Source organism: Papilio machaon, chromosome 28 (genome assembly GCF_912999745.1).
Source record: "Papilio machaon chromosome 28, ilPapMach1.1, whole genome shotgun sequence".
In the NCBI taxonomy this organism is placed as follows: domain Eukaryota; kingdom Metazoa; phylum Arthropoda; class Insecta; order Lepidoptera; family Papilionidae; genus Papilio; species Papilio machaon.
Genome location: NC_060013.1, coordinates 1686819 through 1712055, shown reverse-complemented (window position 1 = coordinate 1712055; position 25237 = coordinate 1686819). Strand labels below are relative to the sequence as shown.

Below are 25237 nucleotides of genomic sequence, written 5' to 3'. Positions count from 1 at the left end.
GGGCCGATTTTGACGGGAGGTAGCTAATGTATGCTGGAATAATATAGGCTACTTTATTTTTTTTTAATTCAACAGTGATGAAGTCTCAGGAGACCGTTACCCTATAAATATTAATTTGCAGTGTCTGCAATATCGTAAAAAAATCACATCTTGATTGGGAATAATGGATTATATCATATGTCATTTTGACAACCAATTATAAGTTATCTGTCAAATATAAATGTCATGGACGTTATCACTTATCAATATTAACGTCATAGTCAATTGGTCGACACTCTTTGGTTAATTGTTATTAGTTGTTGTGTCAAGAGAATGTACTATGTAAATACGCGGAAAATAAATTAATACTTTATTTGTTATAGAAAACGATATTCAATAAAAACAAAACATATGTGTTTACGCCAAACTGTAAAATTATTTAATTAACTTTATTTCATGATAGTTTATTAAATACTGAAAACGGAATACAGATATTATGTCTTTATTAGAAAAGGAATGGTTTATACAAGCCCCATGGGGCAAAATATGCAGTGAGTATATATTCAAATTTAATAAACGTTAAAAACAAGTTTCTGACTTAAATTAATTATCTAGTCATGGTTGTGAGGTTCAAAGTACAAATAATACAAGGAAACAATAGTACATCTAATATAAAAACCTTGAAGAGATTATTTAAACCGAACTTAGAACTTGTCAGTGCTTAAAAGTAAAAAAAAAAAGATGAAACAATTGACTATCTAAATTATTTTAATAAAAATGTATAATTGATTCACATACTTTTCCAAACAGTAACAAATAAATTTTATAATTTTTATAAATTGCCAGTACTTTTTTTGGACGAAAGGAGGTTTAATAACTCAGTATATTATTTCAGTTGTTGCATGGGGTGACTGTTTGGATCCTCCCGTTCTTGTGTGCCACGGCAATATAGATTCCGCAGCCAGCTTCAGGCCTCTCATATCATTATTGCCAAAGAAGTTCTATTATGTAGGTCAGTATTTATAGTTACAATTGATGATTAGAGTATTATTCTAGTTATTAAGTGGACATTATGAGCACTTTTGTTTAAATTTTTAAATACACACATATATCAGTCCATCACAACTGTGAAACTAGACTGCGGAAACCTGATCTCTAAAATTGGATAAGCTATTACTTGGAAATGAAACCTTTTGGTGTGTTCCGACTTAAATGTGCCTGAGGAAGTTCATGTTAGTTAATTTTATCTCTATTATTCATTCCAATCCTCACCACCACAAAAAGAATAGGCCACAAAGCACCATGGTTTATAACCTGTCCATGCATAGGCAGTAGTACCAGTCAGTGGTCTATACTCTAGCAGTAGTAGAGTTTGGATCTTAACTCATCTATTATATGTTTAAATGCTTAATATATTTGTTAATGAATTTAACTTGAGCAAAAAGATAACTGAACAACTATACTAATGTTTGATATATTTCTGGTTGATTATGATGTACAATAAAAGTTGGCATACAGTTCTAATGCTTACTTCTTTAAAGCAAAAAAAAAAAAAAGAATTACTAAAGTGTATATTAATTGGTAAGACATTTGAATTATTTGTCAAGGTTTCATATGTTTTTGATACGAATGTTTTAGTATAGTAAAAATATATTGTGTTTGAAAATCATATATTTGTTACTTTGGACTTTAAACATTGATAATGTTGATATGAATTATTATCTGACTAAGGAATTATCTAAGATAAAAGAAGAATAATCAACAGACATTTTGGTGTAACTTTGGTATAATATTTTGGTATAATCTAATTTTGTGCAGTTGTTGCGGCTAAAATTTAGATTATTGACGGTCGAGTTGGCGATTGTAGCTTTTATGGCGAACACAATTATATCTAAGAACTTACTAGCCAAAGTTAAAAGTTGCGTAAGTTCGTAGATTTTTAATTATTGAATAAATATAATCGTATTTTAGGTTAGTTATTTCCACTACTTTTGACAGTTTTAGTTAAAGAATGGGCAAAGGCTTTTATTTTATACAGCCTTAAGTCATGTATGCTACTTAAATAAATAAAAAAATACTCTAATTTGATTAAAGTTTTTTAAACCAAATATATTAATTATTTTAGTTTTTATTGCGAAATGTTATCTTAAATTGATTAGAAATAATAAAAATCTGACATTTATATTGTTTAATTATTTCATAATTTTGAAGACACGGAACGCAAAACTACGAAGTAACAAAGAGTATGTAACTACTTCGTAGTATACTAGCGAAATAGTTACAAACTCTTTGGCATTATCTATCAACGGTTTTTCAGTTGCTTTCTGTAAATTCAGTTCTTTGCAATTTTGAATTGTAAGGTTGGATATGAGTCACAGAACCGAATCAGTCAACCCCGACACCACGTGATACTTTCTACCCTACTTCGCGAAGGGTGAGCAGTCCCCGCCTGATGTAACAAGGCGCGGGTGCCCGTGCGAGCCGAGGCTGGTCTGGACCTGGACCAAAAAGCCTCAGCTGCGGAGGCGAGTATAGGCGCCCGCACATTGGTACGCTAAGGCGGAGGGGCTGCTCATCCCATAGCGCCGGAGACGTTGCAAATTTATCTTGTTAGGGAACCAAATTCTGCCCATTTCATATGATTGTTTAAAATAAGTTTTTTTTTTTGTTATTATTTAATTTATTTAAGTAGCATACATGACTTAAAGCTGTATAAAATAACGCCTTTGGTCACTTATTAAAAAATACGTCAAAAGTAGTGGAAAAAAACTAACCTAAAATACGATTATTTATTCAATTCAATCTACGAGTTTCCGCAACTTTTAACTTTGGCTAGTAAGTCCTTAGATGTAACTGTGTTCGCCATAAAAGTTGCAATCGCTAACTCGACCGTCAATAATCTAAATTTTAACCAAAAACTGTACCGCGCTGACACTCGGGGTAATTTTACGTATCGATTGACACCTCATTCGTCAAAATCGGTTCTGTGGGCCTAGTACGAAAATTTGCGAGATTTGTAACGTCACGACAAAATTTGTATGTATGCAACTATCGTGCGTAAAGTACGAGTCTCATACAAATTTTGACATATTTTGACGATGACGTAACAAAAACGCCTATCACAAATTTTCGTGATACACTGTCAGTTAAGCCAATAGGCGATAACAACAGAACTTATATTCACGGGAAAAATATTACCTCTTTTATCAGTAGTCAGACGATTTTTTTTTTAATTTATTAATTAAGACGCTTGTATAAACTATATGCATATTATTTATTCAGGTATGGAGTTACCAGGGAATGGTAAATCGGATCCTTTTCCTCCTGGGGTGTTGTTCAGTTCACATGACCTTTTATATGCCATTGTAGTAGTCGTTAGACATTTTCGATGGGAAAAGTTTGTCTACCTCGCACATTCCTTCGGCAGTAACTTGGGTACGTTTCGACATAAAATTTATTTGTAACCAACTGTTTATTTGGCTTTAAAGAAGGAGGTTCGGCTGCAGCGAACCTTCATAGTGGTATAAGGACAGGGAGATGGTAAACCTAAAATATTCTCAATTCGACTGTCTTTTATTAGCCGACTTCAAAAGAAGGAGGTTATCATTTCGACTGAATTTTTTAGCTGTGTTCTGTATGTCCGTCTCTTTCTTGCTCTACATAAGTTATATCTTCCTTCTCTTTCATGTAACGAAATGGGAAGCTTCAAATGTTCCTTAACTTTCGATCTTATATCGAATCGCGCTTACAAAGTTTTTTTTTAAAAGTTAATATTTATTTTTTCAGGCAAAATGTACGCACTGACATTCCCAAATAAGTTAACGAAGATAATTGAATTGGATCCCATTACGGTAAACGGTGTTACGGATCATAAAAACTATACAAAATGGTAATTAATTTTTATTGAAAAAAATAGTTGTGTTTTTAACCAAACTTTATATCGTTTCAATTGAACAAATTTCTTACATGGCGACGATATTCCATATTCAAATATTTTGTGAAAAATTTGATTTTTTTTAATTTAATGACCTGGTAGCATAGACATGTCATGTCTTATTTGGTGAAAACTCTGAGATAGAATGAAGTCATAATGTAAAATAAGGGTAACTAATGTAACATTAGTTATGTGACAAGTTTTTAACTATGAAAATTATAGAATTTACGAGATTTTGACAGACATACAAACGAAAATTAAAAAAATTGGTTTTTCGAATTATATACATATATTCCAAATTTATTAATATGTATGGATGTAAAGGTATTTTTAAAAAATGTCAAAATATTGACGGTCTTTATTGAAAGAAGTAGGTAAACGGTTTCATCTTGAAGATTGAATAGTTAGGGATTTTTGTACCGTACAAAGTTATAGATATACAAAATGTCTTGTTTCTTTTCTAGGTACCAAAGATCTTATCACGAATATTGTAAAAACTATGAAAAGTATAACCTTCCTAAAGAGTTCGGACCTAAATACAAAAAGGAGGAGGTGAGATTAGACTTATTAAAAAGTTCCACAGATGTCCTACTTTCGTATGGTATAAAAATGTTCGCTTGTAATTTCAGGCTGTAGCTAAATTGATGAAAAATAGACATTTAACAAAAGAGACTGCGGAAGCCACACTCGAGAGATGGTCAGAACCAACTGGTGATGGTCATATCAGGTGAGTTAGACTTTCGTAACAATGTGGGTAGTTCTAAAACTACAGAGAAAGTACTTTGAAAAAAGGCAAACTAGTTTTTCATGTTATATTTTCAAAAAATCGAAGCCTTTAAAATTATTCAAAATTACTTTTATATTATTTTTAAATATTTAACCTCCAGATTGAGAATCAAAATAAATCAAAAGATATTTTTTTCCAGGTTCACATTTGATCAACGTTCAAAAATATTCGTCCATTATCAAATATCAGAGAAATTAGCTAAAGAATTGTACACAAATATTAAAATACCAACATTAGCTTTGGTCGCTGACGTATCTATTGACAGGGGCTTGTATAAAACGACGCCATTTTGTTTAGACGAGAAATCATATCCCGCGGGTAATTACAGAGTTAGATTTGTCTCTGGTTACCACGATGTTCACGTTGTAAAGCCAGAAGTTCTAGCGCCTTATATAAGTAACTTTTTATTATACGGACTTCAAGGTCTCGATAATACTGCCAAGTTGTAATTTAAATTTGGAACTATTTTTTTTTCGAAAACAGTGGTCTTCAACCTTTTTTAAAGTCTTGGGCAAAAGTTACTTTAGTTATAACGTTGAGTGTGATAGAAAAGATGAAAACATATTTTCAGGGGTACAAAACATTTTTTTTTATGATTTTATAATTTATAAATGTCAAGTAGCAATTATACTATTATTTTCTTATTCTATTAATTTGTGATGCTTATAGTTCCAGTCACACTGGATTTTACTTTTTTTTTATTTGCATTTATAAAAAATATTATCAGTTACAGAAATATTAAAAATATAACTTACTTGCTGTTGCTAATTATACATTCCTATGTATTAACAGAAGACTTAAAATAACTAAATAATAAAAAATTGACTCGTAAAATACAGAAATATTTTTTTATTATCGAGTCCAATATTTTTCGGTGATAACAGTCCAAATTATCCATTCATTTGTATACAAATGAGTGTTTAATGTACTTAATTATATACATTTTATCGTGTAAGGGTCATATTCAAGGTTAGGGTAGGATCAACTAAAATGGGCTTTAAGGTTTTTTGTTTTGACATTTTTTTTTATTTCGTTATTCTCAGTTAACATTATCGAAATAACGGATAAATACCATTATTTTTAATTAAAAATAAAAGCTGACATCTTACTCGTCAAAATGGGTACAGTCTTTTAGATTAAAAACGGTACAATGTAACTTACATTCAAACTATTATACATAAAAATTTACATACGCACAAAAAACATTACCCAAATAAGTCGAGTGAAGACATTTACTAATATTGTTTTTAAAACATAGAAAACATTAAGGTACAAATTTTTATTAGTGGCAACGTACGGTTGTTTTTGACGGGACCAGTTTAAATTTTTTAAGTTACGTATTAAGTTTTCATAGTAAATCAGGATTTGTAATGTTTTTTCTTCTGGTTTATATGGACAATAATTTTTACTGTAGACATATGCAATGTTTATTACCAGATTCTGTTGTTTTTTTTTTGTGAAAAATTACCATTTTTTTCTACTAATGTGATGTACTATGAATAAATATATAAAATATAGATGTTTTGTTTTATTTGTGTTAAAAAAAATATCAAAAATACTATTTAATAAAACCTTATTATATGGAATTGTATGGAAGAGGTTAATAAAAGACGTCAAATTAATAATAAAAATACACATTCTTTAATTATTATTACTTAAGTTGCTAGTGTTAACATAAAAAAATTACAATTATGTTTTAATTTATACATTTTTTTCAATTTTTTTTTATTAATAATACTCATTAAGCATTAACGACAATTTTTATTTCTTTGGCGATCGTAATTTTTGTTAATTTCAATCATTTTTAAATATTAATCTAAACTTGAAAAAGCTGAATTAAATGCAATGAATTTTTTTGCCAACCATCGTAGTGAAATGTTTTTGTTTTTTAAACATTGTTACATTTTCTCAAGACTGGGTGCCAGTGTCATTGTACTAAAAACATAAAAACAGTTTGGAAAAAAAAACAGAGACTATGTCACAGAACAAATATGTCTACAGTGGAATTTCACGAAAATTAATTTCTTCAACTGGCTAAAAAGCATGACATTTTATATATCTTTAAAATGTATGAGAAATTAATATTGATTTAATCATCGTTTCCACTATCATCTGACACCTCACCATCTCCAATAAACTCTTCTTCCGCCATATTAAGTCTATTCGCGAAGCTATTTATCTGTAACACCGATGCCATAGCCAATCCAGTACCTAAACTATACTCTATGGGCCGTAAACTCTCGTCAGCTGTGTCTATGATTGTGTTCTTTTTGTTTACTCTATGCCGTCGAATGTCTTTCAAAATTTCCCCTCGTCCTATTTGATCGAAGTCTGATTCACTTTCAGATGATGATAATTCTAAATCTTTCTTCGAAACTTTGAAATTTTCTTGTGAATTATTGTTTATTGATTCGCCAAGATGGTGTTCAAATTTATTATCTGTGATTGGTTTTGATTTTCTACACCATTTGGTTATTATAATAAAATTACTAAATACAGTGATCGTAATTAATTTGATCTTACATTTTAAACATGAATTCGCTTCATAAATATATCCCGAGATTTCTGTTTCGCTCATATAGAATTTATTTTTCAATCTACATCTTTGATTATTAAATACACCGCATGATTTTTTATTTCGTTTATTTAACAAATGTAACTTATTTATTTGTCTCAATTTAACTTTTTTCGTTTGTTTTTTTACTATTTTTGATATAAAACCTTTTCGGTCTAAAACCTCTTCGAGTTTTATTTGTCGAGAGAATTCTGGAACCACTTTTAGTTCTGGCATAGTTTTCGCCAACGCCTGTCTTTCTCTTTCCCGCATCACGTCTTCTCTTTTCACTAATTTCCTTTTCAATTCATTTAAAACAAATTTCGAAGTTTCCTTTTCTTTTTTCCCCGGCCCTGTTGTGACATCTTCGGCCGCTTGTGTGATACTATCGTCTTCTGTTTTAACAAAATAAAAAACTTCATCTTTTGTCTCTGGTTCTTTGTCTTCTATTTTCAAAATATTTTCTTCCTCGTCGTTTATTACATTACTGTCAACTATCGGATTATGATCATCTAACTTTCTATGCAATTTTTTTAATCTAATTTGTGAATTTTGTGCAGTCGCCAGACATTTTGTTATATTATCTATTAGATCTTCTATATCTTTATTAAGTATTACAACATTTAGTTCTTGTTTATTCATAGCACACGCATCTAGGAACATATCTATGCTGTTACACTTTGTTAGAGCTAATTTCAGTTCCAAAGAAGCTCTAGCTATGTCTGTGTGTACATCGGAGTACATCCAACTATCTTTAACAACTCGACCGGTTTTCGGTTCATCTTTAACACCATAGTTCTTAAGTAATCGATACATTCTTTCTAATGAATTATAATTCTCTCTGAATTCATTTATTAGATATTCTATGAGCGTTTTATGAATCCAGTAAATGAGTTCGTTATGATTTTTATACATTTTTCTAGCGTGTGTTGGAGGAATGAAGTGTACCATTGCTATATGTTTGAGTAACGTTGACTGTACAACTAGAAACACGTGATGAATTTTCTGTAATTTAAAAACATTTATATTACCAGAGATAAAATATGTTGAAAGCGTAATTTTACGCTGCGAAGTTAACTCTATAAAACATAGCACAGAGCATTCGACGTAGACAGTGGTCGTTAAATAAAGAGTCGTCAACTCAAATCCGTCCCTACCGAAAGGCTCGGACCCTACTCAAGTTAAAGGTGACTAAACTATAGTCAATTACGCTAGCCTAACCCTAAGTTTGACTTAACCCCATCTTTGAATTTCATAGTAAAGTGCAGGTTGAAACACAACAGGTTGGGTTTAATGAAGTATGCTCCCATTCGGGGAGAGAATCTCACATAACTATAGTCCAGTCGTGGAGCACTGTCACTCCCGCGTAAATACAATGAGTCTCGCTCGCACGGAAACAAAGGCCGCCGTCCTCAGGGATTGTAAACCTTTAATTGGAGACTATAAGTTTAATTTTTAAAAAGAGGAATCGAAATTAGCTAGACTACATGATAATGTTGACAAAACTGTTGATTTTTTTGTAATAAATGTGACAGGCGAGACGTCTTCGGAAAACAGTTACTCCGAAACAGAGGAATCGGATTCTGATTTTTGATTTTTTATTATTAGATACTTGTCTAGATTTGTATTACTTGTATTATTAAATGTAAATAAATAATTTATATAATAATAATAACTATATTTTATAAGTTGGTAAGTTTTCTTTCTCCTTCAAATAATTCATGTAAATCGCACTAAATACAAAAATGTTTGTAACCTCTGTCAGTAGGCAAAGAGGTCATTGTACGAAATTCTTCGTGCTCCGCGACCGGACTATACCTTGTAAGTTTTCCGTTAAGTATTCCTCCTAGGAAAAAAAAGGTTTAAGCACAATTATGTCTTGTTCCAATACTCACTAATAAGTTATCATTGTCGCGATTAGTGACCGCGTCCCAAGCGAGGTCGTCTCTGAGCCAGGATGCATTACCGAGCACGGCGGAGGAAGCGCGCGCAAGTAGCACAGAGAGACTGCTCTGTTGACGACACAGCATCACGTGTGTCGCCTCAATCACTGATGATAACGACTCCCTAACATGACAAATGTAAAAAAAAAAGCTTTATTTGTTTATTATAAAACTGTGTTTAAAAAAACTGTATATGTCGGTGGTCAAAAGTGGACTAACATTAAATTCCGCATATATAAAAATATACATACTCTTATTAAAAAATTCGTGTTAATGTTTATTAATCTACTATTGTCAAATAAAAATCAAAAATATACAATATTAGAAAACGTAAGCCTTAGATGATTTTATACTTTATACTAGCTGTCGACTGAGACTTCGTACGCGCGGCTTTAAAAAGACTTAATAAGTAGCCTATGTGTTCTTACAGACTATATTCTACATCTGTGACAAATTTTATCAAGATCCGTTGAGCCGTTCCGGAGATACATTAAAAACAAACATCCATCCATCCATCTAAATTCTAAACATTCACATTTATAATATTAGTAAGACTGTAGTAAAAACTAGCAAATGGATGCGTGTGTATTGTGTGTGTGTTTCAAGTAAAATAACATGTTTTTTATCTTAATGATATTATTTTTAAATTTAATTTTAAATCTTACTAATATAAATGCGAATGTTTAGATGGATGGATGTTTGTTTGAATGTATCTCCGGAACGGCTCAACAGATCTTGATGTAATTTGTTACAGATGTAGAACATAGTCTGGAAGAACACATAGATTACTTACTATATATTTTTTTAAAGCCTCACAAACAAAGTCTCTGAGAGACAGCTAGTAATAAACAATTTTATATTCTTTCATGTAATATAATAAATATTTTATACAAAAACTATACAATTTATCTATGGTAAAAATACACTACAAGTTATGGTTAGGTTAGTACTTACAATTTAGTATGTAGTGCAGTATATTCCCTGCAGAGTGCAGCAGCGCGACGAGCAAGAGCGAGATAGTCGCGCATTAAAGACAACAAATCTGGTAAACGACCCCGACATTGTCGTCTGTGTACCCATCTCACACATACTGGTAGTAACAGATACGATGCTGTACGCAGTAATGTAGACCGCTGTAAACTGAGTGTGTATAGTAGACATTTAATAATTGTTTCCCTTAAAAAAGTGAACTATAACTAGGATGTTTACCTGGTAATATACCTATAGGGTTCTTACGATGAAGGAAAACATCGAGATGCTGCACATATCTGAGAAGAAATTCAATGATATGTGTGAAGTCAACTTGCACTGGGTCAGCGTGGTTGACTATGGCCTAGGCAACCCTAATTTAAGATAGGCTCGGAGCCCCTCAGTGGGGACTTATAGTGAGCTGATGATGATGAATATATTTTTAAGCCTATCTAAGAGTTTGCACATACTATTAGTGTACAGAAAAAAAAATCATACTAATATTATAATGCGAATGTTTGTTTGAAGTTATCTCTGGAAAGGCTTAACGGATCTTGATAAAATTTTACACAGATGTAGAACATAGCCTCGAAGAACACATATTTATTATGTTTTCTTAAATCTGCGCGAACGAAGTCGCGGGCGACAGCTTGTAAATTATATTTCCTTTGCTACCCGTTACTTCTGCTGTCAAATCTTACTGTTTCCATCTTTTACATTTTAGAAAAGATTACTAGAATGAGGCTTGATGCCATTATCATCCAAAATACAAAAAATCTCTGTTTTACTTCTTTAATTGTTTTTTTAAATATTTTCTTTGACTCTGAGATTTGTATTTCCAACCAACTTAATTGTTGATGACTTCCAGAGTAGAGTAAAGTACCATGTGGGATGACAATCAAGTGCATATTAATTAAAAAAAAAAGAATAAAAACACAACTCACTTCCGAGGTGGACAAGCTACCATACAAGCTGCCACTAACGCAGCAGCTGTAACCTGTTCTCCAGTTGTCAACCAGCCACCAGCTTGCCGCACCACTACTGGTATCTCCTGTTCAACCTCTGCACAATCCTCTCTGAACAGTAACCCACTTTCCAAGATATATATGATGTTATCCCGACTGTACAGTAACTAGAAATGCAATATGATTAATTTAAAATTATGGCTAAAAGGTTAAAGACCCAAGAAAATACTGCTTAAATTGTGTACAAAAGGATATATGTAAGAAGCGAAACACTAATACTAAAAATATATTGTTGGAAAAATAAGTAATTCTTCCCACACCTTTGTAATTTAAGTTTAGTATAGTACAGTTTAGATTTAACTTAGGTATATGTAATCATTGTTTTTTAAATGTATGTTGATTTAGAAGGAAAGCTATATTATCACTGAGTAATATGGACTATATTCTTTAATAGATTTTTTAAATTCCGCGCAGAAAATTCAATATAATAATCAATTACCATATTCGGTCTTAACTTTATAGCAATCCATTTCCTAGAAAGCACAGGCGGATTGAAGTCTTGTTTCATAAATAATGCCATCTGTAATTAATATAATAATAGCTGGAATTATTAACACATACATAACACAGGCATTGGCACATAACAGTTATTAAAAAGTTTAAACTACGTAAATTTAACTAATGAATAACTTTTACAGTATTTCTAGTACTTTTATAGTGATATAAATTTAAGTATATGATTATTATAGTAATAAAATATGCTCCTTACTTTTATTATCTTTGTTTTTATTAGAAAATGTCATTTATTTCTTATTTATATATTTATGTATAACCTAGTTCTCTCTTATTTTTATAAACAGCTGATATTTGACACCGGCAACGGCAATGACAAACAACTTGAGTGACTTGACGCTTGACGCCAGTCATTTGTGACAGTTGATTTGTTTTTCACAGAGTAAATATTATTTTATTTACTAATAAAATATCCTTTAACAACGAAATCTCAAGAAACGGCTAGTAATCATTTTCATAAATACTTAATATACTAAATAATTATGAAAACTTATTGAAATTTTACTCCAGTTCGATTTTTTTTTAACAGGTAGGTGCCTACTTACAATTTTTAATGGATTTCTAACGAGATTAATGGACATATCAATTAACAAGACAAACCCATTAGAAGTATAACGATGTATAATAAATACATTATAGCTTAGCAGTAATATGAGAATATGAAAAAACTATATACTTTAATATTTTATTTTATGGATATTTGATTTGTACTAAAATAAATTTTTGTAAACCATTTTTAATGTTTTCGCGGGTTTATGAAAAACATTTTGACAATACAATCAACGTCAAAAAAATATTAGCGCCATCTGGCATCAGCAACGACTACAAAAAGTCTGGTCTTTAAAATATTTCTGTTAATTTACTAATTTTATTAAAGCAAAAGTTTATGTGGATGGATGGATCTTCGTCTCCGTAACGGATGTTGGTTAAATTTGGCACAGATGTAGGACATAGTCTGAAAGAACATATAGGTTACTTATAATTTTGTTTATTATGTCCTTCCGCCGTTATTCGAGGCCTTGTAAACAATATTGAGATGACATAGTCTGTCTTCCGGCCGCCATTTTAGTCGTTGTAGTCCTCTTTACCGCTGAAATATGTTTTACCGCCTTCCGCCAAGTTCACCAGGTGCCGAACGTTGGAGTTCGTTTCATTGGCGTCTTGACTTTCGTGCCGCGAAGACTACTAACGCTGCTAGCGTTCGTGTATATTTTCTAATTAAAGTTTTAAATAAGTCTTAGAAGTTGTAGTCCCGTTTTGATAGTCGTTCTTTTCAAGAAAGGAATTATGTCTGAAAGTGAAGAAAATGTGGGCCAGGCGTCTTCGTCCTCAACTACAAGCACCGACGAAGATCTGCGAAGGAGCCGTAAGAGGAAAGCGCCGCGCAGAGAGGGAAGAAAACACAAAAAGAGTAAGGTATTAGAACACCTTGCCGAACAAGTAAGTCAAATACAAAATTATTTATCATGCGGGGCGTTCCCTCCACGTAACTGGTACTCGTACGACCTACAGCAACAACCGCCAGTAGTTACGAACATCGATGACCCGTCTCTCGGTCAAGACATGTTTCAAAGTCAATCCATTACCGAGGCTCCTGCCGAGTCGCCCCTCGAATTCGAATTTAATTTAACGACTAACGTAAAAGAGTCTTCGATTCCTAAAACATCTATAGACCATTTAGAACTTTTAAATTCATTACAACATTTTAAATCGGAAATTTGGAATAATGTGCGGTACTCCGAAATACAGAAATCTTACATCTCTCGTCCAGGGTTCATTGAACTGGAAGTAAATGACGAGATTAAACAATTTGACAAAGTAAACTCATTAGCGGGAACAGATAGGTCATTCGGTGCGATTACTCATGCGATAATTATGCAAAGTGATGCTCTAAAAACAGGTGTTTCTCAATTGTTACAATGGGTAAACAATAGCGAGAGTATCGATAAAGAGACTTTACTTATGAAAATTAAAGACATTTTTTCGGGTGATTTCCAAAAGATTTCTCTCGACTGTTTACAATTACTTTGTGGTCGAAGAGCTGACGTAATCGAACAAAGGCGTGAATCAATTTTAAATTTAGTAAGAGATAAATTTTTAAAATCGTGTCTTAAAAAGATACCTCCGTCTAGCGACTTTTTGTTTAGTAAAGATGAATTCACAGAGTTTTTAAAGAACAATGGAGGTATTAATAAAATATTTTCACGTCCCTCTTTCTCTGCGCAAGAGAAGAGAGTTATATCTGGTCCCCGGGCTGCGCAACCTGGACCCAGCAACTATAAACAGACCGGTCGCCCCACGGCACCGTTTGCTCCACGCTCTCAACCTCCTCAGGGAGTTGAGCCATATATTCAAATGCACTCGTACGCTCCATCACAACCTTTTCCTTATAATTATCAGTTCCCAGGCTATGCTGGAACCCAAAGATTTTTTCGACCCCAATTTAAACAACAGCGTTTTACCTCAGTTCAAGCCACCCCTAATACGAGAAAGCCAGCTACTCAAACCAGTGCTCCCCGAAGCGGGGCAAAATTCAATAGGAGATTTTGACATAACCCAACCGTTTCAAGGGGGCAGATTGCAGACGTTTGTGGAAACTTGGGCGAAATTAGGCGCTCCAAGCCCCCTACTCAAAATAATAAAGGGATACAAAATTCCTTTCCAAGCACGTCCGCCTCTTGTGTTGCCGTGCCTCAACAAAGTTTCCTATCAAACTACCCCCTCTCGGGAAATGGATCGAACTATAAGAAACTTATTGATGGAAGGAATTTTAGAGTTTTGCCCCGAAACGCCCAGTTTTCTGTCTACCCTATTTTTAACCCCGAAAAACGACGGCACTATGCGCCCTATTTTCAACCTGAAAAGACTGAATCAGTTTCTAAAACTATCCAAATTCAGACTGATTTCAGTTCATCGAATCCCAGAGTTTTTACAACCGAACGACTGGTTAATAAAAATAGACTTGACACAAGCTTATTATCATGTACCTGTGGCACTCTCACATCGCCGTTTCCTAAGACTAGCTTACAGAGGACAATTGTTACAAATGACCTCTTTACCTTTCGGTCTGTCGACAGCACCCAAAGCGTTTGCGACTCTAACAAACTGGACTGCGGAAGTCTTACGACAGCACGGAATCCGGATAGTTGTATTCCTAGACGATTTCTTAGTCGCGAGTCAGGACAAGTTGAAACTCGAGAAACAAACTCTAGTTGTACTCGAGACCCTACGGGAGCTGGGCTGGGTAGTGAATACCGAAAAATCAATCCTAAGTCCTCAGAAGTCCATAGAATATTTAGGTCTAGAATGGGATACGTGGAAAAACACAAAACGCTTGCCACCAAAGAAAGTAGAAGGCATAAGAACTATGATTACAAAGTTGTTGAGGAAACAACACGCATCAATAAAGGACCTCCAGAAATTATTGGGGACCCTGAACTTTGCCAGACTAGCGGTACCCCTCGGAAGACTAAACTATCGTTGTCTTCTCACACATTGCAACGGCATGCTGCGAAGAATGTTAGAGGGAAGTGCTCCTCTCCCCAATCACGCAATAGAGGAGTTAAAGTGGTGGAATCAAAACTGCGACAAGTCTGCCCGCCTTCATCCACCGCTGTTGACCCATTTCCTGACAACCGACGCAGCGGACGTAGGCTGGGGAGCCGAACTGGATGGTGTACAAGTGCGAGGCGATTGGACAAACGAAGAAGAACCAGTTCATTCGAATTTGAAAGAGATGCTAACCATTCTAAGGTGTCTAGAGCGATTTGCCCTTTATCTGAGTCATTCATCAGTACTGCTGCAATGCGACAACAAATCCGTCGTAGCATATCTGAGGAACGAAGGGGGGTGTCGTTCAATGAAGCTGATGAGCTTAACCTACAAAATTTTCAAAATAGTTGCCAGATTCGACATTTACCTGATTCCGCATCACATCCCTGGAATGTACAACAATGTCGCCGATCGCCTCTCTCGAAAAGCTGTTCTACCCGAGTGGCATCTCCTTCCTCAACTAACGGAGATTGTGTTTCGGAAATGGGGCACTCCAGAAGTCGACCTGTTTGCATCACATCGAGCCCACGTCGTACCAAAATATGTGAGTTTGGACCAGAGGGATCACGAAGCTTGGGGGCACAACGCCTTTGCCTGGGAATGGAAATTCAAGCTGGCATGGGTCTTTCCCCCGCCGAATCTTATCCCGAAAGTGCTAATGCATCTCAATCGTGCGATAGGAACTTACATAATAGTAGCACCGAGATGGCCGCAAACGTTTTGGAGAGCCGACCTGAAGTCGCGTGCAATACCTCCCCCATTCACAGTGGACCGGCTAGAAACCAAGCTGATAGACATGTCAACAGGCCACCCCCCTCCAAAAGTGCAGAAGATGACGCTAGAGATATGGAAATGTGGGGGTGGTCTAAGGCAGTAGAGCTTTGGTCAGCGCAACAAAAGTCGTTATTGCGAGCAGGTTGGCGAAAATCAACGATAAATACTTACAAACCTGCGTGGACTCAGTGGCTCAGTTGGTGTCAAAACTCTAGTATTAATCCTACGAGTCCGACGGGTTCAGATTTAGCTCAATATCTGGCAGATCTCTACATTAAGAAGAAGTTAGCATATAGAACTATTTTGGTGCATAAGTCTGTTGTTTCGACGCTATGTAACACAGAAGACAGTAACCGTCTCAGTTCGAATGTTTTGGTTAGGCAGATATTGAAATCCATAGCCATAAATGATGCAAAGAATCGTTCCAGGCCAAACATTTGGGATGCAAATATCTTAACCACTTGGCTGTCGAATAATAATTCTAGCATCCAAAGATTGTGGGAAGTATCACGAAGATGTGCTATGTTATTGTTATTATGCTCAGGACGCAGAGTACACGACCTAACTCTCCTTAGTGTAGCAGATGGTAACTTTATAGATGACAAGGAGGCAGATTGTATAACATTCTGGCCTTTATACGGGTCTAAGACTGATTCTGTATCATTTTCCCAATCAGGTTGGAAACTGCACTCCAACAGAGATAACACAAATATAGATCCAGTGTTTTGGGTTAGAAAGTTAGTCCAAATTAGTACAGAACGACGTAAGGAGGCAAAAGTAAATAATTTATTTATAACAATTAGAGGTCCGCCCAGAGCGGCTTCTAGAACTATGATTTCAGGATGGGCAAAATCTATTTTATCCGAAGCCGGTATTGATGCAACCCCGGGGAGTGTAAGATCGGCTGTGGCTTCCAGAGGTTGGACAGATAGGGAACCAATAGACACAATATTAGCCAGAGCAAATTGGCGATCAGCAAACACCTTCTTAAAGTTTTACAATAAAGAGATAGATTCAATTACTTCTAATTGTAATGTTACATTAGGATCGCTATTTGAGCCGATTGTATAACACTTTTATCTGAAAAAAAAAAAAAAAAAGAAAAATGTATATATATATAGATAAAAAAAAAAAAAAAAAAAAATTAAAAAAAAAAAATAAAATAAAATAAAACAAAAAAAAAAAAAGGATAATAATAAAAAAAAAAAAGAGAAAAAAAAAAATTAAAAAAAAAAATAAATTAAAAAAAAAAAAAAAAAAATAAATCACATTGGCGTCTTGTTCACCAGGCGAAAACAAACAATGTCTCAATATTGTTTTACAAGGCCTCGAATAACGGCGGAAGGACATAATAGCAGAGTTTTACCTACCATTAAAACTCATATTATGTCCGGAGCCTTATTCGAGGCCTTGAGTAAATTCTGCCTGGTAGTTACTCTTTTACAGATTATTGAGACACCAATGAAACGAACTCCAACGTTCGGCACCTGGTGAACTTGGCGGAAGGCGGTAAAACATATTTCAGCGGTAAAGAGGACTACAACGACTAAAATGGCGGCCGGAAGACAGACTATGTCATCTCAATATTGTTTACAAGGCCTCGAATAAGGCTCCGGACATAATATGAGTTTTAATGGTAGGTAAAACTCTGCTATTTTCGCGCGGACGGAGTTGTGGGCGACATCTAGTATAATAATACATACTACAGCGAGAGCCTGATATCGCGAAAGGTATAAACATGAATTGACCTTTCTAATCTAGATAATTCTCAATAATTTAATAACCAAACATGTTTACTTTCCTACTGTAATTTATATTACTGTGGCAGTGACGATGTCAACTTAACCTTGGCCGAAACTTCGTAATATTTAGATGTATCCACGCTATATCTTTCAATACCAAACATCATATATAGAGCACAATATGAGTAGGAGGCAGTTTTAATTTTAGGGGAGGTGAATCGGGGATTTTGGGATTTATTCGAGCATGGCAGTTAAACATAAGGGAAGAACCTTCCATGCAATTCAGCCTCCTCAACACACACATACAACTGTCTAAATAGTACCGCGCGTTTAGGGAAGCCGATTAGAAAAATATAAAGCAAAAAAAATTATGGTTAAAAATGCTTTAGCGCGTCATTTTGAAGCAGTATGAGTGAATTACATACAGAAAAGTCTACTACTATCTAATATTTTCCACGCTACAAAAATAAATAGGAGAGTATCAAATTCGCATGAAAAAAGTCACCTTAATATTATCAAGAGTGATAAATGATTTGAAATGTAGATAATCTTGAATGTAATTAACTCATCCTTAATCAGACGCAGTTGAATATTTATATTAAGGTATTTTTTACTTAGTATTCTAACCGGCTGCATTAAAAGCACGGCCCTATATGGAGAGGTTTATATAGTTTTATATGTGGTGGGTAAGATAAAAGGTAACGGGTACCCCGTTTGGGTATAATTCTCCATCCTTATATTTAACTCCCACGCTCGAGTTAATTATAATAATTAATATAAACTATTATTTTGGCACATTAATTCACTGCAAAGAGTATATACTCTATTGATTCACTGTCGATAAAAAAAAAAAAAAACAGTGGCACGTCAAGTTCCAAATATGGCGGGAATATTGATATTTGACATTTTTGATGAATACAGTACCATAATATAAAGTGGTCTTGTAAATTAAGGTTATGTGAGAATTTTTTTTTTTTACTAGAAATAACTTGGAATTTACGAGTTTTAGTGTCTATGGATTAGGTTTTTGATTAGTATGAGTGGGCCTAGCACGAACATTTGTGACAATAGCCATCGACAAAATTTGTATTATTTATGCATTGTTTCGAGGGTAAATACACCAAAAATCTCATAATAATTTTGACTAGTTGACGATGACGATACGAAGTCGCTTGTCGAAAATTTTCCTGCTAGGCCCACTGATATAAACATGATAGGCATGCATATGTGACTTGTAATTAACAAGGATGTTATCATATTGTGAGTAAGATGTTAATTAACGTATAATGTAACAAGTAATAAATTGATGCGTTAAATGGCATTGTAATGTTGATCGTAATCAAATGGACAGTCGACTTCGCACAAGATGCGCGTAAACATCGCACTGTGAGTCAAATTAACTTCTTTATTAATTTATAAAAATCACTACCGTAAATAATTGGTTTGAATCACTTAATGTAATTTTTGAATACTAAACCTACACTAAGGAAGAACACTTAATTAATTCTTAAATAACCATTTTATATATGTAATCTACTAGTTGTCGCACGCGACTCCGTCCGCTCAGAATTAAAAAAAAAAACGTAATAAGTAGCCTGTCTTCTTCTAGACTGTGTTTTAAATCTGTGTCAAATATCATCAAGATCCGTTGAGCCGTTCTGGAGATACCTTCAAACGAACATTCATCCATCCATCCATCCAAACATTCGCATTTATAATATTAGTAAGAAGTAAGATAGATGGATTGTTTGGTACACGTTTGACATATAAGCGATTGTCAATTTTTCACATGTCGAAAATGGCGTCTGTGCCTCAGGGGTTAATCACTTGACTTGTAATCTGAATGTCCTTGTTTCGAATCCCGTGTATCAACGTGTTTTTCAATTTATATATCCGAAGTTATTAAGATAAAGGAAAACATCTTGATGTTTTATTGGAATCAGTGACACTACCTAGTACAAATATTTGTGCCAGTCGCCATCAACAAAATTTGTATTCCTCGTGCAGTGTATCGGACGTAAAGTAGAACAAACATCTCATACTAATTTCGACATTATTGACGATGACGATACGAAGGCGATTGTTACAAATATTCGTGCTAGACCCACTGGCCCAAACATTCGAATACTCGATGTCGTCTATTTAAAAAAAAAAATATTTAACTTATTTAAGGATGTATAAATGAACGTGGTTATAAACAACAAATATAATTTATAAAGTTTAATATGCAAAAATGATGTTAAAGATTTAAAAATAAAAAGTACAAAAATAACTACTGGCATTAAATAAATGAAAAAAACATTAATTTGAATAAAAAATAAAGAATCTCCAAGAATTAATTTTATGAAACTAAGTTTTTTAAATGATTATTATATTTACAGGGAATCAAATGCAGAAAAGGTGCTTTATCTTATGACTAGCTGTCGCTCGCGACTCTGTCCGTGCGGAATTAAAAAAAAACTTATATGTTCTTCCAGACTATGTTCTACATCTGTGCCGTACAAATTTCATCAAAATCCGTCGAGCCGTTCCGGAGACACATTCTAACAAACATCCATCTAAACATTCCCATTTATAATATTAGTGAGATATAAGTAGTAGGAATAAGATTAAACAAACATTTCTCTTATCCTATTTACGTTACTTATTTTTTACAGTTGTTTTCTGACGACTGGCTTGTTTATTGCAGTATCGGCTCAGAATCCTATCCTAGCGGAACAATCAACAACCGAAACAACCGGTAGGTATTTAAAAGAAATAATTTTCAACTTAATACAATAATTTTATGCCACTTGGCGCCATTACTCGCCCTTGATTCTGATTGGAAGAGCTATCGCAGTGTTGCCAATGAAAATTTTTGCCCCACTTTACGGCTTTTTACACAATGTAAAAAAGCTATATTAATATGGAAGAAAGAAAACATTTAACAACATTCGTCTAATGACACTGTTTTAAGTTTTTTTCAACATTATCTTCAAAATGTTTGCAAATTTTCTCTCTTTATCTTAGAAAAATCTTAACTTTTTAAGCATTAAAATTTTATATAAATTTAATTATTCCCGATACAAATCAATGCCGTTCAATGACTATTTCTCTTTTTATTAAATACTAACTTTTACCCGCGACTCCGTCCGCGCGGAATAAAAAAATGCATACAAGATAAAAAAGTTCCTATGTCTCCTAGTTCTAAGCTACCTCCCCATCAATTTTCAGCTAAATCAGTTCGAACGTTCTTGAATTATAAATAGTGTAACTAACACGACTTTCTTTTATATATATAAGATAGATATTTACGGAATTTTATTGACACTCCTAACGCTTTAAAAGTAAATTTCTAAAACAAAATCAATTAATTACTGTAGATTTAAAAAAAAATCGCAGATTTAGCTACGTTCATAGGGTTTTTTTATAGGGGGCAAACGAGCAACGGACCAAAGGGTTGAGGCAGTAGGCCGTATATTTTGTAATTTTTGGCCTGAACGTCATACCATTGGCAACACTGAGTCAACGCCAGCTGAAGCTTATGGCGCGTTCGTTCGCATAAACGTCAAAACCTCAAAACTTTCAATTATGATTCTAATCTAAAAATATAATTTTTAATTTCGTAGAAACGACATCAAAAAATTGTATTACGTCTAGGGGAGACGGCGGCAGCTGTGTGGGACGGAACCGCTGTGACTACGGTACTCAGTACATCGACTTCACACTCTACGTACCACATGGTTACATCAAGTAAGTACTAGTAATATTAGGTCGTTCGGAAAGTCATTTCGTTTTTTCCTGATTTAGGATTCGTGTATTTTCGAAGATGCACCACGTCCTGGAAGTTAGGTTGGAGCTGATAAAGGCATTATTAAACATAGAAAATAGAAACAAACATAGAAAAAAACTTGAGAGGTGTGTTGAGACACCCGGATGGAACGAAGTTCCTTTCGATTAATTAGTGAAGGAACCAATGTTTATTCTATGAATAAAAAACTTAAGTCATCACAAGAAGTACATTTTATTTCTATGAATTTTCGTTATATATTGCCACGTCGTTGCCATGGTTACTATAGCAAAAAGTGTCGTGACAACTTTTCGTAAGATTTTTTTCCGTCTAGCCCCCTTTCACAACGCGCGATAAGGAACTTCGTTCCATTAAAAACAAAATGACTTTCCGAACAACAAATATTTAAAAAAAAGATCCGAAACTGCCAGTAGGCAGTTTCCTGGAAGTACGAATCTATGACACCGCGCTGTTCAAAATTTGTCATAATATTTAGGCCACAAATGAATTGTTGTGTTGTGACGCGATATTAAAAACCAATGAAATCATTTATTTTTATAATAACCAGTGAAAACCTGCGCAATTTTAATATTTCTGTAGTTTGAAATACGATTAGAGTAATTAAAAACTAGTTTAAATCAGTGTTATAAAAGCCAGTGTTTTTCATTGTTATAAACGTTAAAACCTTCATGGTTAATAGTTATATTAACATTTTAAAAAAGGATTCCTTTGAGATAGATAAGAAAAAAAATGCATAAATACACGATTCTAAATATGAAAATTTATAATCTGGTATTATACCGAATTTAAAATTCAGATTAATTCGGCATTTCCTTCTCGGATTTAATAATAAATATTCTTACGATAAAGCTCATAGCGAAGTATAAAAATGTATGCAAAATATGGCATTGTAAACGATTAATTTCATTGCCGTAACATTCTTAATTCATATCATATGCATATGTGTAAAGAACATTACTGTTATCTTTAGATTTTATAATTTAATGAAAGGTATGGCAATATTGTTGTTATATATGTTTTGTCACCGTGGAAATCCGTTAAAATTCGAAGTATGATTTAAAATAGGGTTAAAATATTGATGTGTGATTGTTGCGTCAAAGCGCCTACTACTTTTTCATAGCAATTCCCCACATTAAATATTAAGCAATTAATAAACAAACAAAAAATACATTAGAAAAAAATATATTACTCGATTTTTGGTTTGAATATGTTCTTTGTATATAATCTCTTTGCTAATCTTTTACACAAAGGTCTACACAATCTGCATACTGCATCTGACTGTTCAAATGATTAGGAAGAATAAACCCATACTTACTAATCTTGATATTTTCCAGACAATGTCTCGAAGACGAAGTGTGCTGTCCGCCTAACTTCGTGACACCCGAACCTGAGCGATTGTTTACACCTTCTGACGATTACGATTTTGATGATGATGATTAATGATCTCAATAAATTGATAGACGATTGGTTGAAAATGACAACTTTTGTTTCGTTACGATATAAACGCGGCTGTTATTACGTGACTTAATTCTGTCTATATTATTACTTCGAATTCACACCACCGTTACCATCAGCGCCAAAAATGTCAAATTCAAATAGGCACAAAATGCGACGTCGTATAGCCAGTCTGTAGAGGTCAATGTGATTAATTTAAAATCGATTTTTTTTTAGTAACACTGGCCATAAATTCAACTTTGACTGTAGATGTCGAATGAAAGGAATATTAATGCCCCGTTTACATTATTTTAGTCAAGCTGCTGAATCCAACGCTGGATTAAAACGTCAAAATGAATTTTCACTACGGTGCTGGAATGCATTCCAGTGTGAATGTATCTTATTCAAGATATAATCCAATGTTGGATTATATAATTGAACTGGAATAATGTGAACTGGTCATTAATACAAGCGTCAGCGTAATGACGTCTGTAAATTTTGAGAATTTTTGATCTATGGTGAAGTTAGCTCCAGAAACACTATGTTGCTAACTTCACACAATTAAATTTCGACGTATAATTTTTACAAAGTTAACTTATAAGTACTACAAACAATTATTTAATTTAAGAGATTTTTTAATTAACAAGAAAATAAAATAAAACAAGCTGAAAAATATTTAACCCGTTTTATTTACAACTTAATGCTATTTATTTATTTAAAAAATCATTAAATAAATTCAACAATATCACAAGATAGATAAAAACAAATTATAAATTTGAATACAAAAAAAAATGATAAATTTTCTTTCAATCGATTATTTTAGAAGAAAATTCGTTAACTATGTACAAAATAGAAAATAAGTTTCATAAAGAGTTTATCAAAATTTTCCAACAATCAACCTAGATTGTTGGAAAATTTTAATAAAAGTATTTAAATGTAAGCCAAATATGTTATTTAAAGAAATCATTCCAGTCTTTAATCATTTTGAATATATAATAAATATAACCTAGACTAATATTTCAGTCAAATATTACTAATATTATTAAATAATAAAGTTTAGACGTATAAATGTTTGTTTTAGAACGTATTTCCAAACTGCTAAACGAATCTCACTAAAATTTTGCACTGATGTAGAACATTGGAAGAACATATAGGCTACTAACAAAGTTTTTTTTTAATTTCGCGCCAACGAAGATAAGAAAATATTTTTGGTAAAACTCTCTCATACAATATAACATCAGCTACTAAAAAAAAGTTTTTGGAACGAAGTTCCTTATCGCGCGTTGTGAAAGGGGGCTAGAGGGAAAAAAATCTTACGAAAAGTTGTCACGACACTTTTTGCTATAGTAATTATGTTAACGACGAATGAGCGCTACTTCACCATGGCAACGACGTGACAATATATAACGAAAATTCATAGAAATAAAATGTACTTCTTGTGAAGACTTAATTTTTTTATTCATAGAATAAACATTGGTTCCTTCACTAATTAATCGAAAGGAACTTCGTTCCATCCGGGTGTCCCTTGACACCTCTCAAGTTTTTTTGATTATATAACAATGGCCGAATTTTCTTTGTACGACCACTAGCACATTTTACATTTATGATACCAACCATAAGTTAATAATGACTGTACAGAACATACTTTTGTACAATTCATACAGATCCAATCAATATCTTCGTGATGTTTCTCTTTAAAATGTTTCAAAATTTCATAACCTCTAAATGTCAAATGACATTCCGTGCAAAATATTTCAATAGAATTTTCAAATGTACAAGAAACAGGCAAATCAGAAATACTTAAAGTAAATTCGCAAATAGGTGAAATCACTTCTTCTAATTGCAAGTCATATTTATCTGTTTTATTTTCTTTAGGTACATTACAATATAAATACCTTAAATAACTATATTTACTTACGTATCTTCTGTAACTGCAAGGAATATCTAAAATATTTGGCATTTTTTTTAAATCATCCTCTATAATACTATAAAATACAGCATTAAAATTTGTATTATCAAAATTTAATACATCAAAGTATCTTAATATTTCTGTTTTTGGTATTTTTGTGGAATTTTCCCCTAACTTTACAAATGTATTTTGTTCTAAAGCTATATTTTTATGTGTGTTTGAACCTAGTTTTTTATTTACCAATGTGTGTTTTAATTTGTGTGGATTACGATGTTCGTAAGTGATGTATTTGTCATCTACTCTTAGTTTTATTAATGTTTCTACTCCGTACA

General features: G+C 33.2%; 3 protein-coding genes across 4 annotated transcripts; 2 read left to right on the top strand and 1 right to left on the bottom strand.

Moving 5' to 3' along the window:
• Window positions 1–427: 427 nt before the first annotated feature.
• Window positions 428–5261, top strand: LOC106713413 (serine hydrolase-like protein 2). The gene is made up of 7 exons (XM_014506219.2): window positions 428–530; window positions 875–991; window positions 3262–3414; window positions 3766–3868; window positions 4378–4465; window positions 4543–4640; window positions 4840–5261. The coding sequence occupies exons 1-7, from the start codon at window positions 476–478 to the stop codon at window positions 5147–5149; spliced, it is 924 nt and encodes a 307-aa protein (XP_014361705.2). The 5' UTR covers window positions 428–475; the 3' UTR covers window positions 5150–5261.
• Window positions 5262–6778: 1517 nt separating this feature from the next.
• Window positions 6779–11928, bottom strand: LOC106713401. The gene is made up of 7 exons (XM_045684853.1): window positions 11901–11928; window positions 11631–11711; window positions 11111–11298; window positions 10152–10337; window positions 9150–9321; window positions 7378–8259; window positions 6779–7338 (listed from the first exon to the last, which is right to left on the bottom strand). Exons 2-7 carry the CDS (start codon window positions 11709–11711, stop codon window positions 6790–6792), a joined length of 2058 nt encoding a protein of 685 aa, XP_045540809.1. The 5' UTR covers window positions 11901–11928; the 3' UTR covers window positions 6779–6789.
• Window positions 11929–18898: 6970 nt separating this feature from the next.
• On the top strand, window positions 18899–23254 carry LOC106713417. Of its 2 annotated transcripts, none has more exons than XM_045685081.1 (4): window positions 18899–19158; window positions 20430–20512; window positions 21412–21504; window positions 22897–23254. In XM_045685081.1, the coding sequence occupies exons 1-4, from the start codon at window positions 19099–19101 to the stop codon at window positions 23000–23002; spliced, it is 342 nt and encodes a 113-aa protein (XP_045541037.1). In that variant the 5' UTR covers window positions 18899–19098; the 3' UTR covers window positions 23003–23254. The 2 variants fall into 2 exon arrangements, with proteins under 2 accessions (XP_045541037.1, XP_045541038.1); XM_045685082.1 differs by having other exon boundaries at window positions 18902–19158; window positions 21381–21504.
• Window positions 23255–25237: the final 1983 nt, after the last annotated feature.